Here is a 17,460-nt window from a genome sequence, read left to right as displayed (position 1 = left end):
TGGCTGAAATGGGATCCTGCTCTCTTAAAAGCACTGGGAGAGAAGCCTGTGGGACCAGTCAAAAGAAAGAGTCCTCTAGCAGTAAACCACTTCCTTCTCCATTGAGGAGGTTAAAGAAGGATGTGGCAAGGCAGTAGGTAAGGGTCTCTTCCCTGCTTTTCTGGAAACATGAGCTTCCACCTCACGGAGCCGCGGGGCTGGGCACTGGATTACAGTTGGGCTCATCTGGCAAGTGAGCCAGGCGCGGGCACCGGTGGCCCCGGGTACCCCGGTGTCCCCAGGCACTCCGGTGTCACCGCACACCCCGGTGTCACCGCACACCCCGGTGTCACCCTGCGCTGCCGCGGCTCCGCCCTTCGCCGGCAGGGGGCGCGCGAGCGCCGCGCACCGACCGCGGGAGGCGCGGGGACCCGAGTGTCCCCTGCCCGGTGCCCGGTGCCCCGCGCCCAGTGTCCCTCCCGTGTCCCGTGTCCCGTGTCCCGTGTCCCGTGTCCCATGTCCCGTGTCCCGTGTCCCGTGTCCCGTGTCCCGTGTCCCGTGTCGGGTTCGAGCCGCTCTGTGGCCATCAGGCAATGGCCAGCGGGGTCCTCTGCAAGGCAGGGCTGGCTTTGAGCTTGTGCCGCAGGGGAAGGGGGGAGAGGGGTGCAAGGTACAGAGGGCAGAAGAGGGCATCAGCCTGGGGGACAGATGGCTCCAGGGGGACTTTAAAGCCCCTTCCAATTCCTAAAGCAGCTCCAACAGAGATGGAGAGGGATTTTGCAGTGACAGGACAAGGGGGAATATCTTCCCACTGTCAGAGGGCAGGGTTACTTGCGATATTGGGAAGAAACTCTTCCCTGTGAGGGTGGTGAGGGCCTAGCACAGGGTGCCTAGAGAAGCTGTGGCTGCCCAATGCCTGAAAGTGCTCAGGGATAGGTTTAAATGAGCAATTTGGTCTAGTGAAAGATATCCCTGCTGTGCAATTGGACTGGATGGTCTTTTAAGGTCCCTCCAATCCATTCAACAATTCTGTATCTGCCCCAGCTGACTTGGTGCCAGTGCTTTTGCTCCAACATCTTGTGGATGTCTGCATCCTTTCAGCAATCCTTGTTGACTGAGAGGCCTGGCTGGCACCAAATGCTGTGCCTTCATGAGGCACAAGGAGCAGGAATGGATGCAGAATGAGAACTTGTGATGGGCAGAGCTTCCTGCAAACCACAGGGTGACAACACAGCGTGCTTGCCCTCTCATCCTGCCAGATCTGCCCAGGAGGACAGCGAACACTGGGTGATATCAGCATGCTGAGGAACACCAACAGGGTCTCACAGTCAGTGAGTGTTCCATCCGTGCACTCCTATTTGCCAAACCCAGATTCACATCTTTCTCTCAGGCTCTCCATCCTACAAAGAGGGAACAGGAGAAACAGGGATTCAGGAAACAGCTTCTGCCCATCTCAGCTGGGCTTTCACTAATGTGAGGCCTGTGGACAGCAGTTCGAAAATTTTTCCATATGATGGCCAGTGCTTCTAAATCATGTTTGAGTCACAGGATGGTGGGGTCAATGGGTGTGAAAACAGCACCACTGAGGTTGTGGTGATGCAGCGCCCCCCCCAGCTCAGCACCACCCTGGAGCAGCCAGGCCAGGCTGAGCCAGTATCACAGCTCATGTTCGTGGCTGTCCTTGTGTCTCCTGGTGAGAAAAATGCCTTCAGGTCCATTGCTTGGACAATTCCTGCTTCATGTCACTTCAGGGTCTTCTAGCCATGCTTCATTTTACCCCATTGCCTTCATCATCACAGCCTGTCCCTGGTGCCACACTGTCCTGAGAACCCTGGGCCTTACTCTGCTCTGCAGTCTGATCCCACACACAGCAATCATTGGTCCTGCACTAGCATCTCATCTGGGATCTGCACTGGGGCTGCTTTTGTGTCGTCTGGCTGGACTGCCCGGCTCTCCAAATGCACAAGTGTCCCTGAGAGGGACGGGGGGCTACAAGACAACTGTAGTATTGGACTTAGAGCCTTGATGTTGCCCTGCTCATGGCCCAGGTCCCCTCGGCGCTGTCACCTGGTGGCTTCACTCTTGTTTATCCACGTCCCTGGTGCTGCAACAGGAGAGGAAACGTATTTGATGCGTAACAAGGCAGAGAGCAGCAAACAGCAATTCCCCCAGGGCTCGAGGCCAGCTGGGGTCTGCTCCTTCAGTGAGCATCTGCCAGCCGGCTGGGAGAGCTGTTCCTGCAACCTGCTGCCCCAGAGCAACAGGATGTGGGTAACCGGGGATCCCGAGGGAGCGGGGTGATGGTGGGTGGGGGCTTTGAACGTAACGGGTGGGCACTGTGCTGGCACCTTGCCCTTCCTCCTGCCTCCGGTGCTGTCTTCAGTCCTCACATCCATTGCAAGGGCAATTACAGGAGGATGTTCCCCAGGCCGAACTGGCAGTTGTGGGGGCCCCAGGGCTGTGAACACGGCCCCAGTGAGGAAGAGAGTCCAGGTCCGGCTTTCCTGCTCTCCTCCACCGCCTCGTACAAACTGATCCAATTAGTTTCATCTTTTTCGTGCCCCGCTCGCAGGTGGCCTGGGGACAGCGAACCAGCCCTTCGGGGACAGCCCGGAGGCAGCTGTGCTGGGTACGGAAGTGCCCCGCTTCTCTCCCTCCCTGCCCAAAAATCAGAGACCAAGGGCGACTGGTGCAGCTCGTGAAAAGCCCCTGCACCACGGGATGGAGCGGAGACTCCAGCTTCCTCCGTAAGAGGAGCTTCTGCCGCCCGGTAAATGCCTCATTTGCTTTGGGAAGCAGAGGGAGAATAACCGGCTGCGGCACCGCTGAGCCCTCGGAGTGGTGGGCTACGGTCCGCAGCCACCCGCACTCTGCGGGATGGACCCGCTGCGGGCTGAGAGAACTCCCGCGGTGCGGAGGGGCTGGCCGGGCGGCAGGTGGGACCGCGGCCACCGGGACCCCCACGGTGCTGACCGGCGGGAGGGCTGCGGGAGGGCTGCGGGAGGGCTGCGGGAGGGCTGCGGGAGGGCTGCCCGCCCCGCTCCCCGCCCGGCTCCGGCCCTGCCCGCTGCGCTGCCGGCGGGGCGGAGGGCGGAGGCAGGGCTGGCAGCGGCGGCGGGCGGCGCACACGCACACACCTCCCTGCATGTGATTAAATGGCTCGAAATCTGCTTCTGATTTCCTCGGGGAGGTGACTTTTCCCTTCTTTTCAACCCGGGATTTATTGAAGCCTTTTTACTCCGCGTCTAGGCGGCGGTCGGGGATCAGTTTCTCCTATTCTTGCTTTTCTTTTCGTTTTTATTTTTTTTTAAGGGGTGTTTTTTCTTTTCCCTTTCCTCTCCTTTTCGCCCTCCCCTGCCGCCTCCCCCCCTCCCTCCCGCAGCCGAAGCAGCCGCGGGCGGTACGGTGGAGCGGGCGGGAGCGCGGCCGGCTGCGGGCACGGCGCTGGGACCCGCCCGCACCGCCGGGAGCAGCGCTCCCGCTTTCCACTATTTCGCCTTATTTCGTCCCCCACGCACGATTCCCTGGAAATTTGTTATCATTGCGCTTTTTTTTCCCCTCCACACACCCTTTTCTTCACTTTTTTTATTTTTATTTTTTTTTTCCTTTCTTCGTGCTGCGGCCAGCACCGGGAAGGAGCTACCCCTGCCCGCCGTCCGCCCCGCCGCGGCCCCGGCTCCTCTCGCCGCCGCTCCCGGACCTGTCGCCCAGACCGGCCCCGCTACCTGCCCGGCCGCGGTAAGCTGCGCTCCCAACTTCCCTGCGCTCCGGGCTCCCGCTCTCCTCCCCATCGCTCCCTCCCTCGTTGCCTTTTATTCCTCCCTCTCCCCCCGCACTCACCCTCCCTTTATTTCCCTTTCCATCCTTTCACCGCCGGGAACGGGACCTCCCCGCAGCGGGGCCGCCCGCCTGCCCGCCGCCGAGCCCCGCTCCCGTCCCCGGGCAGCTCCGGCCGCCGCCGCTCCGCACTCTGGCCCGGCTCGGCCCGGCCCGGCTCGCTGCCGCCGCCCCGCAGAGCCGGCTCGGGGGTTCTCGGCACCGTACGGAGCCCCGCGGTGCCGCAACCCGGCGGAGCCCCGGCCCCGATCGGTGCGGGCGCGGTGCGGGCAGCGGCGGGAGCCCTGCCGGGCCGAGCCTGCGGTGCCAGCCCCGGCTGACCGGGCACGAGGCATGCACGTGGTCCCCTGCCCTCCGCTCCCACCGCAGGCCCTTCTCCGCCCGTGAGGGCTCCGCCGCCACAAAGCCACCTGGGTGGGCGGCATCGCCCTTGTCACCGTCCCGGGCTGGGCTCCATCGCTGGTCCCTTCCCAACACGGCTGCCCCGAGAGACTCCGCTGCGGGGTGCCTCAGAGGGTCGGCTCCCTTCGGAAACGGCTCCCGTGGGATGTGCTCTGCTCCACTGCAGTTCTGGAGCCGGGCTGGGCACCCCGGGCACCCGGCCCTTGTGAGGCACAGCTCGGGTGAGAGCTCTGGGCAGTGAACGAGCGGGCGGCTTCACGGGAAGAAGGGAAGCTGGGCTGCGTTTGGTGGGTCTGCTTTTGCTTTCCTCTCTTGGAGCTGCTGAAACCTCATTTCCTCAAAACACCATCCCACCCACAGATTCCCTGGCCCACTGGAGAGTGGGTGGGTGGAAATACCTTTCTTGGGATGAGGACTAACTGGTGTGATGGGGACGTGGTGCTTGGCAGTCTGCTGCGTCGCTAAGCAGGGTGGGTGAGCAAGGCCTCGTGGACAGGAGCATGAGCTCCTCTGGCAGCGCAGTGGTCCTGCTGGCTTGATGCTCATCTAGGCAGGACTTGGGCATGGATATTCCTCTCTCAGGGAGCTCATTCCATGAATGTATGGGGTGTAAGGCAGGCTGAGCATCTCCAACCCCCTCCGTGCCATTTGTGTTGGACCAGTAGCCAGGCTGAGACAATACTGAGGGCAGATCTGGATGTGCACAACCTGCCTGCCTGGAAATGCCACAGATCCTTCTTCCCCACCCAAGTTTGCTGTTGCCTGTCTGTCAGAGACAGGAGAGGCTAGAGCTCTCTGTAACTGGTGGAGAGGGATGTGGCTTTGGCCGTGTGCTGGAAACATCTTCCAAGGTGTTTGCATGGATGGGGGGCAACTTTTTTTCTCTTTTTCTGCAATATCCCATTTACAAAACAGAGGGAGCTGCTATGCTGCTCTGACACCTGTTTGGAGGAGGCTGATGAGGGGGACAGGAGATCCAGCGGTCCGAGAGCAGGGTGGGCTGCAAGGGTCCCAAAACCCCTTCCTCCTCTACCTGTGTGTGGAAGGAAGGTGGGTCCCTGGAAGAAGGCAGGTGTAATGCCAGGCTGGGAAGGAGCTGATGTGTGTCTGCAGGCTGTGGAAGAGAGAAGCCTGGCCTAGGGATGCAGCTGAGCGCAAGATGCTTACCAGAAATGAAAGCTGCTAGGCGTCAAGGCTGAAGACCATTTCCATTGCTCTCTGAGCACCAGGACAATGGTGTCTTCAGTCTGGGTTGGACAGAATGGAGGTCCCACCTTGGCTGGTTGCTGGCAGAGATGTGACTCAGAAGGGGTTTCTCCAGCCCTGAAGAAGGAGGTGAGCATCACCTTGAGGGGTGTCTGGAGATGTCTTCAGCAGGGAAGCGGCCCATCATGTCGAGGGTGTTGAGGCAGCACCTCTGCGTCCTGGTTAGTCAGGCCCTGCTCCATAAGGAAGCAATTATTTTGTGCCCCTTTGAGCCCCTCCCTGAGCCTGCGCAGGACACTTGCGCTCGGTATGGAAATGCGACAGATTTTCCATATTCCGCTTTGCCCCGTGATGTTTAAAAACGTACGTGACAGCTTCTTCCTAATGCTGCAGGCTTGGCTGGCACTCAAGCAATAACAGACTGTAGGACACCAGGGGCATGAAATATCGCACCAATAGCCAGAGAGGGGGTAAAAAAAAAAAAAGAGATGTCAAAGTGCAGTGTGTTTCCAGTCCGTTGTTGTGAGCTATCCTCTGCTCGATGTGAGAGATCTTTCAAAGCCGGCCAAATGTTGTCATTTCTGAATACCATTTTAAATATTCATCCAGACTATTTTCAACATCTGTGCCCGGCATGTTGTGAAAATGCAATGAGAAACGTTATGGAAACCAGATCACTTTATTCTCATATGGAGTGGAAAGGCATGGAAGCAATGAGGCCTTCTGGACTGGAACTCTGAGTCCCTTGCATCCACTGGGAGTAGTGGGAGAAAAATCCTCTGCACCTTGAGGGATGCTGCTGAGACCACTCAGTAGAGCCAAGCAGTGTGGTAGGAATGTGCAAAAGGGCTTGGAAGACTGAGGTGGGGTTAGAGTTGGGTAAAATAATTAACTGGTCAAGATGTAGTAGAGGTTAATAAATGGGGTAGAAAAAAAATCATGGAACACCCTGAGTTCCATGGAAGGGACCCACAAGAATCATCAAGTCCAAATGCATCCAGGGAGTGGTTGCTTGTCCTGCAAGGTCAAGGGCTCCAAATGTCTTTTTGAGTTGCTGTTGCATTGGGAACTTTTGGAGGAGATCTCCAGCTTGCACTAGCTGGGGGATGCAAGAACGTTGCAGCAAAATGTATTCAGTTCTTCATCATATGGGTGATGCTGAAGTCTCCTCTCCCCAGAGTGGGACCACCTCTGCCCAGGACCAGCAGTGAGCAGAGTGGGCATGGGGGACCCAGCAGGACACCCATGCTGGGTGTTGGTCCCTCCTTCCTGTGGTCAGCATGGCTTATGAGTTACTGAAACTGGTGAGCAGGGATGTGTCCGAGCATCCTGTATTTGACAGCTCCATGCACACAGCTGAGTAGCCTGGGGACTGTTTGTTTTATGGTGGATTTCTTTTTTCTTTTATATTTTGGTTGTTTTCGATAACCTTGGAAATCTGGGCTCCGTTGTTGCCTTTTGTAACATCAGGCTGCAACTAATTCAAGCCAGGCCAGATCCTGACCACAGGTATGCCAGTGTAAATTTGAATGGAGTTGCTTATGTCTTGGTTTGGCCTGATGTGAATGGATTTACTTCAGGCTGATGCCAAAGCAGTGAGGTCAGAATCTGGTCCATCCTTTCCTGTGTGCAGTGTAATTTGTTTCCTGGCACTGCTGGGGTATCGTATGGTTTGTGTAATTCTGGCTCCGACCTGCCGAGAGTGCATTGCAATATCCATCACCTGCAGTGCCTGCTGCAGGAAGATGCTGCTGTGTAATTGCTCCCCTGGGCTGTGTGTGCTGGGGGCTGAGAGCCCGAGGGGCTGCGTGGAGTGGGCAGCCCTGCGGATGCGGGGCCGCAAGCACTCAGAAGCTCCTGATACTTAAATATCAGGAGATATGAGGGAGCTGTAAAGGAAAGTGAGGCATCTCCGTTGTGCCATTAGCCGTGTCCCAAGTGGGCACCAGTTGCTCCATTAGCAGCTGGGAAGGCGATTAGCACTCCCAGACACTCTGCATCCCCCCAGCCTCTCCCAGCACACACTCCGTCCCTCTGGAAAGCTGAGCTGGACCAGTACCTTGACTCCATGGAGTTTTTCCTTTCACTTTAAATACTTCTCCACTGTGTTTTTATATCCCAGAAACACATGGAATGATTTATCCATGGCCAGAGCAGAGTTTGGGCCTGATCCTGGTTGTTGGGTGGAGGAATTAAGCTTCCCCAAGCTGGTATCAGCATGGCAGGAGAGGGACCTGGATATCCAGGGACCCTGGCAGGCCCCCAGGATGGATCTTGTTCGTGGGCTGGGGCAGAACTGCAGGGGTTTGCTCCCACAGCACACATGGCAAGGGAGTGCAGATGCCCTCATACAGACAAAGGGCTTGTAACAAGGTGGAAATGTGTAGGTTGCAGTAGCAGGTACACCCTGGTTAAGTGACATGCTCTGATCATTTGTGCCTGGTTTCAGCTTCTCTGAGCACATCATTCCTCTTCTGCTTTGGGTCCTGTCCCATCCTCCCAGTGGCTTCCTTCTCAGAGGGCATCTGAGGTGCTGGTGGGCTTTACTGAGGATGACACAGTTCAGGAACAAGCAGTCCTCCTAGATCAGTCTTACCCCAGAGTCTTAGTTGTTGGACCCCCTCAGGTAGTCAGGTCGTTTGGTCCTTGCCCAGGAATCTCTGCCTCTTGAGCCATGGCTTTTGCTGTGCATATTTGTGCCCCATGCGGGTGGGTGGCTCCATCCCTGCCCCACGCTGGCACTCAGGACCTTATCTCTGTGCACAGGGAGATGCAGCACCTCGTGGGGAGCAGTCATTCCCATCTCAACCAGCTCCAAGTAAGGCCATGTCTTTTCCTCAAGTGGTGCAAATTCCCCCACACCGTGCTGTCCTGGCCTGGAGGAGAAATGCAGTCAGCTGCAGCATGGCAGCAGCATTGGTGCAGGAGAATCAACCTGGGGGAGCAGCACCAGCATCAGCCAGGAGTGCTGGCAGGAGTGCAGCAGCTTTGCCCTGTCATTCCTTGGGGTTCCCCCATCCCTTTCCAGGCCAGTGCTGCCTGCTCAGCTTTAGCCATCACCTGCCCTCTAAGCCCACATTTTTCCAACGGCAGAGCACCACTTGTGCCTTCCTTTCCACTTTAATTACAGAAGGCTGCTCCTGTGCTGCAAAGGTCCTGGGATCAAATCTGGTTAATGACCTGCTTCCCTCCCTGCCTTGTGTTGTTCCACCTAATCCTGTAATTACTCCAGCAAAGTTGCTGTGGCCCCAGTCTGCCAGGTGGTGATCCTGGGCCTGCTGTAGGCACCAGCATCCACGTTGTGGGAAGTTTGCTCTCCTTGCCCTGCCTCACCTGCTGCATTTGCCTCATCCATTCTATTTTGGGGAGCAAGCACCTACGCAGTGGCTCAGCACTGGGACCCCAGGCACGCATCTGCACCCAGCATCACCCTCGGTAGCACTGCCTCCTGGAAAGACGATGGAAAAGGAGCCCACTGTGGGCTGGTGCATCGCCCTGACAAGTCTCCCACAAGGCAGGGAAACACTGCTGGTCGCTCTGGGAAGTGTGTAGTCGTAGAGAGAAGGGGTGTGGAGGTGTTGGATGTGGAAGCTAATTTTTTTTTAAAGCACTTCTGAAGTGCTCCGGCAGTATGACTTCCTTCCAAGCCACACGGCTGTTAGCATTCCCGGAGTGAGTGGAGGAGTGAGGAAATCGCCCACCTCAAAAATGCAGCCGCTTCTGGGGAGGAGCTGGGAGGGCGGCCGCTTCCTCGGGAAGGGTGAGCCCCGCCGCCGCATTCCCCCAGGCCACGGCTGCTGCTGGTGGTGGGGAGCTGGCAGCCACCCGAGAGCCTCACCAGGGACACTGTCAGGATGCTGTCCCTGGGAAAGGGGCTCCATTGCTCATATCCCTCCTCATGCAGGATCCAGGAGCGTGCTGGGCTGGATTCAGCACCCAAGGGTCATCCCAATTCTCTCTGCTTAGTCAGCAGTGCCTCCATTTGATCTGAACCGGGGCAGAGAAGATGGGAAGTGAAAAGGGGGGGCAGATGGGGACCAGGGAGAGAAATACTCACTCCCAGGCCTCTCTGGCAGCTTGCCGGCAGTCCCAGGGTCATGCTGAATATGCATAAAAGGGAGCAGATTGCAGCTTGCCCTCCTCTCCAATACGGAGGTGAGGCCCATGGAGAACACTGGCCCCAGCTCTCTTTCAGTGGGATAATGGGGTGAGCTGAGCACGGAGCGTGCGTGCCTGTGTGTGGTCCTGCAGATGATAATGATTTCCACTCAAGCCCTGCCTCCGCAGTGCTGATGCGCTGCTGAGCAAGTGTTGGCTCCCCAATGGCTGCTCCCTGGCAGCACAGCCACCAAAACTTTGGCACTGAACCTCAGGGACTTGTGCCTTGGTAAGAATGGCAGGAGGGACAAAGCTTCCCACTAGGGCAGGGAGGATGAGGAAGAGATGCTTATGCCCCCAGGCATGCTTAAACCAGCAGTGAGCTGGTCCTGGTCCTAGACCTGCTGCTCCAGTGCTCATAACAGCTTCACCAGCCTCTCCCCTGGCTACCAGAGATGCTGCTGCTGTTGCTTTCCCCTGGGCAAGGGCTTCCCCCACACCGTTGTGTCTTACCAGACAGGAAATTAAAAGGCCTTTGCTTGAGCACGTCCCTACTCCTGTCACCTTGCTGCCACATAGCAGAGACGGGGTGGAGGAGACTCTTTGTTGGCAATGTTTAGTAGATGCCTTGTTCCATACATCCTGATTCTCCCTGGAGTGGATGGATGCAGCTACTGAGGACCCCTGGGGGTTTCTCCTCTCTCCTCCTGGTGCAGAGGTTTTCCCTAGAGCGTTGTCTCCCTGCTAGTGCTGCCCTGTGGGTGCTGGGATGGAAGGTGATGGCTGCAGGACCTGACTGCATGCCCTCTGTGGGATGTGCAGTTGGAGGGGGACAGTGGTGGGGAGAGGGCTGGCAGCACCACAGGGCCAGAGGTGCTGTGCTGGCTTCTGCAAGTATGTGCATCACCAGGTCTTGGTGGGTGTTGAGGGGGAGTCCATCAGCACCTTGCAGCCCCTTTGCTGGGTGAGAATACAGGAGCAGGGCTCTGCCCGTGGGCTGGCAGGGGCTCATGCCCACTGTGCACCGCTCAGCACCAGGCAGGGGCTGGGGATCACCCTTGTCAGGACTGTGTTGGGGGATTAACCAGCTGCAGGCTTTGCTCAACAAGCAGATGCAGGGATATAGCAGCAGCCATAGCTTCATCTCCTGCTCAGGAGACAGCTGCTTGCACTGGAGCCAGGAGTCCCAACGGGGCCCTGTAGGCTTCCTGCAGTGAGGGATGCCTTTCACTGCCTGGTGCTCATGGCACGGCATTTCCTCTGCTGTGGTGACTGCTACATCCCTGCAGTCTCTAATCTTGCAGCCACACTCCTCAAGTAGTGAGGTTTCAATGGTCTGGGCCCTCCAGGGACAGTATCCTTTGTCTTGCTCACAGCCAAGTCACCAAGCCATGGGCTGTCATGTCCCCAAAAGGCTTTGCAGCATTGTGGTAAAGCTGAACTGTGCTGCTGGGGAGATGCAGGGACCACCAAGGGAGCTGCCAATTTTTCTCATCTCTTTTTCCATCAGCAGAGGATTAAGCAGTGAGGAAACAGCACGGAAGTGGTAAGGGGCAGGTTTTGCCTTGGGGAGGATGTCCCAAGATGGTCTGAGACCTCTGTTCCTGTTGTCCCCTTGGTAGGCACAGGCTGTAGCTGCTGGGCTGACCATGGCTGGGCAGAGAGGAGCTTCCCCTCATTAGTGGTTTGGCAGCCTGGAGAGGCAGTTTTCTTCCACAGTCATTGCTCCTTGTTCTTTGCAAAATGGAATAACAAACCAAAAAAAAGGTCCTGAATCATTGAAATGGGCTGTTCCTTGGAGCCTCCTCTGGCCAGTGTGGACAGCTGGGCAGGCAGGAGTGGCACTGGGGTTGTAGATGGAGGCTGGAGCTGGGGATACTGCGTCATGCAGAGCTTCATTCCTCAGAGAGAAACACAAGTCATCCTATAAAGAATTACTCGTGGGAGAGGGGACGGTCGGGGGATCCCCTCCTCCTGCCTGGTCATGGCATTGGGATGGTTGAGGCTGGACAATTTGGCTTTGGCTCCGCACAACCCATGTGATGGCAGGGCTGATGCCACCTACCCGTCCAGGTAGGCTCAGAGGACTGCTATGGCAGGAATGGGACATGGCCAGTCTGCATTGTGTGGGAGGTCCTTCATGCATTCAGGGCCAGCAGGAGGGAATGTGACCTTCAGACCTGTTCACTCTTCAAGTCAATAACTCGGGAGATTGGCCACATCTCCTGGGAGCCAATAAGCTCCCTGGCCCTGTGCTGCAGCTGCTGGGAGAGAAGCCCAGCCAGATCCTGCATTTGGTCCTGGACTTTCCCCCAGTCAACAAACACACCAGACCTAGACCTAAATTTCTTGGAGAGTGAGGCCAGAATAACTTCCTTTGCTGCTGGGTAGTGTGGCAGAGGAATTTGGAGGGGATCCAGCCCCTGGCTTGGAGAATCCACTGTGCCTATAGAGAGCAAAGAAAGTAGTGGCGTCTTCAGGAGCTCCGGGTCTTCATCTCAACAAGCTCCTGCCTCTTGCACAATGTGCCTGTGGTTTTGCTGCTGTATCTCCTGCTCTATCAGGAGCTATTTTGTGCTGCAGGTGGGTGACTTGCGGTTTGCAGCTCCTGTTGCATCTGAAAGATCTCCCTAAACTCTTCCCCATCACCAGCTCTTGTCAGCCATGCAGCGACAAGGTCTCTGAATTGTGTGTGATAGCCAGGACTGCTGGCAGGCAGAAACATTCCTGTCACCACAGGACAGTTTGTAAGAGGCCAGGAAAGGGCTGTACCCTGATTTCAACCTCTTCGATCAAAAGCTCAGGCCCTTTTCCCATTTCAGTGGTATTTCAGTCCTGCTGATGAGCAGTGAGGGATTGTGTGGATGAGGCAACACAAAGTAATTGCCTCCTTGCCCCACTTCCAGCACATTGATCAGTGGATATAGGGTGGGATGATGGATACAGGTGATGGACCAGACATAGGGGAGTTTCCCATCCCTTACCAGCCCTCCCAACACGAGTGGTGCTATGGTCATGACACTGCTGGTGCCACTCACTCTTCTTCTTCTTCCAGGGAGGAGCCACTTCCCTCTCCCCAGAAGGATGGAGGTCCTGCAGCTCCTGCGCCTGCTCCTCACCACTGCCATGCTGGGCCTGTCCCAAACAGTGAACCCCTTTGTAGCCCAGCAGAGCCCCCCAGACCCTTGCTATGATGAGAGTGGTGCCCCTCGACGCTGCATCCCTGAATTTGTCAATGCTGCCTTTGGGAAGGAGGTCCAAGCCTCTAGCACTTGCGGGAAGCCACCAACACGGCACTGCAATGCCTCAGACCCCCGCCGAGCCCACCCACCCGCCTACCTGACTGACCTCAACACTGCCTCCAACATGACCTGCTGGCGCTCGGAAACCCTCCACCACTCACCCCACAACGTCACCCTTACCCTCTCCCTTGGCAAGAAGTTTGAGGTGGTCTATGTCAGCCTCCAGTTCTGCTCGCCCCGGCCTGAGTCCACCGCCATCCTCAAGTCCATGGACTACGGCAAGACCTGGGTGCCCTACCAGTACTACTCCTCCCAGTGCCGCAAGATCTACGGCAAGCCCAGCAAAGCCACGGTCACCAAGCAGAACGAGCAGGAGGCCCTGTGCACCGACGGCCTCACTGACCTCTACCCGCTCACCGGGGGGCTCATTGCCTTCAGCACCCTCGACGGGCGACCCTCGGCCCAGGACTTCGACAGCAGCCCCGTGCTGCAGGACTGGGTGACAGCCACTGACATCCGCGTGGTCTTCAGCCGTCCACATCTCCTCCGTGACCTGGGCAGCCGGGATGGCGCCGAGGATGAGGGGGGCACGGGCTCCAGCCCCTACTACTACGCGGTGGGGGAGCTGCAGGTGGGCGGGCGCTGCAAATGCAACGGACACGCGGCGCGGTGCGTCAAGGACAAGGAGCAGAAGCTGGTGTGTGACTGCAAGCACAACACGGAGGGACCCGAGTGTGACCGCTGCAAGCCTTTCCACTACGACCGGCCCTGGCAGCGGGCCAGCGCCCGTGAGGCCAATGAGTGTCTGGGTAAGGCCTTTTTAAACTTTTTTGTTTTCTGCGGCTAAAATGCTGAAATGGGTCATGAGGGTAGGAAGTGATGGGTACTGTGAGTCAAAGCAATGGAGTGTGCTTATCCAGAGATGCTGGGGAGCATCCCTGTGCTGGAGGATTGGGAAAGGCTCAACTATCTACCTTGTCTCTGCTACAGGTGTCCTCTAAAGATGCAGTGGTTCCATCATGAACCAAAGCACCAAAACCCCCCCAAAAATCACTGGTTGGTGTCTTCCAGCCAGTCAGCAGACCTCAGTGCAGGATGCCCATCTGGGACTGTTTCCCTGGACAGCAGACCAGCTGTTCATAGGCTGGAGGGGCAGTCGCAGCAGTTCCCTGTGAGATGTGCTTGGGGACAGGGAGCAGACGGAAAAACCTGGCAGAGGTTGAGGTTCCCACTTCAAAATTTCATCCTTCATGTTCATTCTGTGTGGTGGTTTCAGCTTGGCTGTTCTTGCAAAGGTTTCCCTAAGTTAAAAATATTGTCACCAAAATGAAACATTTCCAAAACATCAAACTGGTATTAGCTCATGAATCTTTGTGGGGTTTTGGTGGAGACTTTTACTTTTTGTCCTGGTTTAGGATGGGGCTGGGGGATGCCAGAGCCCTGTGAAGGTCTGGGAGAGGGAGGAACAGACATTCACTCCTCCTGGACAGGAGCCCAAGTCTCAAGGGGTGGTGGGAGGATGGAGACAAGGGAAAGCTGTACCATTAATCAGCCTCTGAAAGGCTCAGTGGATGTGCCAGAGGTCAGAAGGACTTGTTTGTATTTGTGATCGATGTCTTGTTGAGAACCCAGCTGTCTACTTCAATATATACATGTTACAGCAGATCTCTTCTAAGAATGGCTAAAAAGGCCGTGGATTCAAAGCAAGTGCTGGAGCTGATGCTTTAAGCCTCCTCATGCCCTATGGGAATGTGTCAGCCCTTGTGTTTTTCCACTTGTTTCAGAAAGATGAGTTTTGGAGCTCAGAAAAAGCCCTCGACTTTGCAACCTCCCAGGGCCGCTGCTGGTCAGGCAGGGGAGGCCTCCAGTCGGTGTGTGAGCCCATGGAAACCCCCAGGACACGAGGAGGACCTCAGCCCACCGGCTGCCCCCTTGTGCCCCCCACTCTGCACCTGCCTCACTGCCACGTCCTCCGGTAAAGCAGCCCCATAGCAGTGGAGGTAGCTGTGGTAGCACAAAAGGGGTTAAACCAGAGGAGGCTCATGTTTGAGTAGCATCTGCAGGTTTTCTGTCCATCTCGTCCAGGGCGGGGTGAGGGTCCCTTGCGCTGAGCATCCTGCCCCCAGCTGCGTCACCCTTTTGGCAGATGGAGCTGAAAAGATAAACGAGGGAGGGAAGAGGAGGCGGGGCCGCAGCGCCATCCCTTCAAACCCCCCCGACAGCCCCGCACACAAAGACCCTTCCCCGAGCTGCGTGTGAAAGTAGTTTTTTCCTGTTGATTCACTCCCCTTCTTTCTCCCTTTCCCCTCTCGGGCTTTGTGCCCTCTCTGAAGGGACCTGAAAGAACTTCTCCATTACCCGACTTCGAAGGGCTTAGCGGCTGAAAGCTGGATTAGCTCCCCGAGCCTTCCCCTCTGTGCCTTTCAACAATGACATCTCCCCAGCCAGCACGAACAGACGCAGCAATTAGCACCAATTAAAAGGAGAGGCTGCCCGGGAAGTTCCCTTTGCTCAGCCCTGGGGGCTGCGGAGTTTCGGACTCTGTCCCGTGGTCAGACAGCGGTGATGCTGGCTCGTGGTGGCGGATGTCAGGCGAGGCCGGGGAGTGGGGAGGAAGAAGAGGAGAGTGGGTTGGATGCAGGAGCTTGGCAGCTCAGTGACAGCCCAGGGGCAGGGTGGGGGATCGCAACGCCCCGAAAGGGGGTGAGAATGGATCCGTGGGGCTGGTACTGCTCCAGGTCATGTTGGGAAATGTCAGCTCTTGGCTCTGTGCTCCTCAGCACTCTGTACGGGGGTTTGTCTCAGTCCAGTGCATAGGAGTCTCTGCCTGCTCCAGCACGGGGACAAACTGATGTCCTACAACATGGCACGATGCTGGGACATCCATCCATGCAGCTGGAGGTGAGGACAAACATTTGTCGTTTCACCAGAATTTTTGCCTCTGGGAAATGCCCAGGTGAAACAACCAAGTTCTACCCGAAGTCTGAGCACTGGCACAGGGCACAACCCCACCACGGCTGCCCGAGGGCGACTGTGGTGCTCGTGGGGACATCACCGTGCTGCAGTCTTGAGGGGGTCAGCGTGAGTTTGGCAAGCAGGCAGGTTTGGGGCAGTCGCAGCCAGGACAGTGACAGTGGGTTTGCCAAGCTGCTAGCTTGGCAAGAGGGCATGGTGCCAGCTTTGTGCCGCAGAATGCACGGCCCCATGCCTGGTGGTTGGAGACCCATCGCTCCACAGGCTCGGGAGGCTCCCCGGACACACCACAGGGGCTGCATGTCCCACGGGGAGCTTGCCATGCCAGTATTTGGATGCTCTGTATGTCCTCATCTGGGGATGTGTCCCCATTCATGTATCCCCCCAGCTTTTAGCCTGGGACAGGCTGTGTGGAGGACAATCCCAGCAGAGGGGCTGGCAGGAGCAGGATGGCCAGAATCCTGGGGACCCCGCATCTTTATCACTGCAGATTTAGACCTCCTCCTCCCCACCACTTGCTGCCAGTTTCAGCCCGCACCCACGAGCTGCGGGGGCAGCCCGGCCCCCCAAACCCGGCCCGGGGAAGGAGGGGAAGCGGATTAGCACGAGGCAGCCACTGGAAGTAATTGATGCACTCGCTGGGGATGCGGGAGCCCTTGTTCCCTTTGTGGCCGCCGCGGCAGGAGCACTCTCCGGAGCACCAGGATAATGCCCGGGGCTTGCTTTGATCCGGGGCCTCGGCGGGGAAGGGGCGGTGCTCTCCTGGGAAAACCTCGCGGGCTGCTCGGGGGGGATGTGGGGATCCAACCGGGATGTCGCTGCCTGAAAACACCAATCCCCGGAGGGGTGGTGGGATTTGGAGGATCACATGTAATTCCCTTGTGCCCTGTGCCCCTTCCTGCACATTTTTTCCTTCCCTCGGGAGTTCCCCTGACAGGGTTCTCTGCACCTGCTCCCCAGTAGACGTGGTGGAAAGCAGTGAGTTGCCGGCAGCACCAGCCATGGTCCTTTCCTCGGCAGAGCAGGGGCAAGGCGATGGCTTTGGGAGGTGGGCAAGAGGACAGCATGGCCCTGACACCCCTGCCCCCGAGTGCAGGGGAAGGTAGCCACTCCGGCAGAGATTTACACTGGTCTGACCATCCTGGGTCCTGCTCTTTCCCGGGATGGGGATGGAGTGCCTCAGCCTTGTCCCTCTCAGCCCCTTGGGGAGGGTTCCCTCCTGCTTCTCCTCCTGCTTCTTGGCAGCAGCAGAGTGAGCCCTTCTCTCCCAAGACCCTTCCCAGGATGGATGGACAGTGTGGATTACAGGAAAGGGGCTGTTCTGGTCTCAGCTACCATGGAACCGAGAGGTGCAGCCCCATCCTGCCCTGTGTCCCAGCCAGGCTCTCCTCCAGCCAAAGCAGGGGCGTAGCTCAAATCTGCTGCGGGTTGGCAGCAGCAGCCGGTCTAGGGTTTCGCTGATCCGGCTGCCTTCCCTAATTATTCCCAGGGAACTTGTAGGGGCGGTGAGCCTCGTTCCTGCCCTGAGGGCTCCACTGCCTGCCCCACGTGTGCCTCGGTGCATGGCGCTGCCTGTCCCGTGCCAGGGACTGTGTCCCAAAGCCCCTCGTGCTGTCATTCCAGGCTCCTACATCTGCAGCAGTCTGGAGGAAGAGAGGGTTTGGGGTGGCCAGGGCCTGGGAAGAGGTTCAAACGCCATCAAAAGGGAGACAAAAGATTGCTC

General features: G+C 57.5%; 1 protein-coding gene across 1 annotated transcript in view; it reads left to right on the top strand.

Annotated features, from left to right (window-relative positions):
- Positions 1–3,056: 3,056 nt before the first annotated feature.
- The window catches only part of NTN3 (netrin 3), a 31,571-nt gene continuing 17,167 nt past the window's right edge, over positions 3,057–17,460 (top strand). Inside the window, exons 1-3 of the mRNA XM_066330005.1 lie at positions 3,057–3,169; positions 3,606–3,717; positions 12,578–13,573. Coding sequence (XP_066186102.1) covers positions 12,607–13,573 — 967 coding nt within the window. The 5' untranslated portion in view covers positions 3,057–3,169; positions 3,606–3,717; positions 12,578–12,606. The remainder of the gene's footprint in view (positions 3,170–3,605; positions 3,718–12,577; positions 13,574–17,460) is intronic.

This window comes from Sylvia atricapilla, chromosome 15, assembly GCF_009819655.1.
Source record: "Sylvia atricapilla isolate bSylAtr1 chromosome 15, bSylAtr1.pri, whole genome shotgun sequence".
NCBI lineage: Eukaryota > Metazoa > Chordata > Aves > Passeriformes > Sylviidae > Sylvia > Sylvia atricapilla.
The sequence above is the reverse complement of the archived record's forward strand: the minus strand, read 5'-3'. Positions and strand labels throughout refer to the sequence as shown.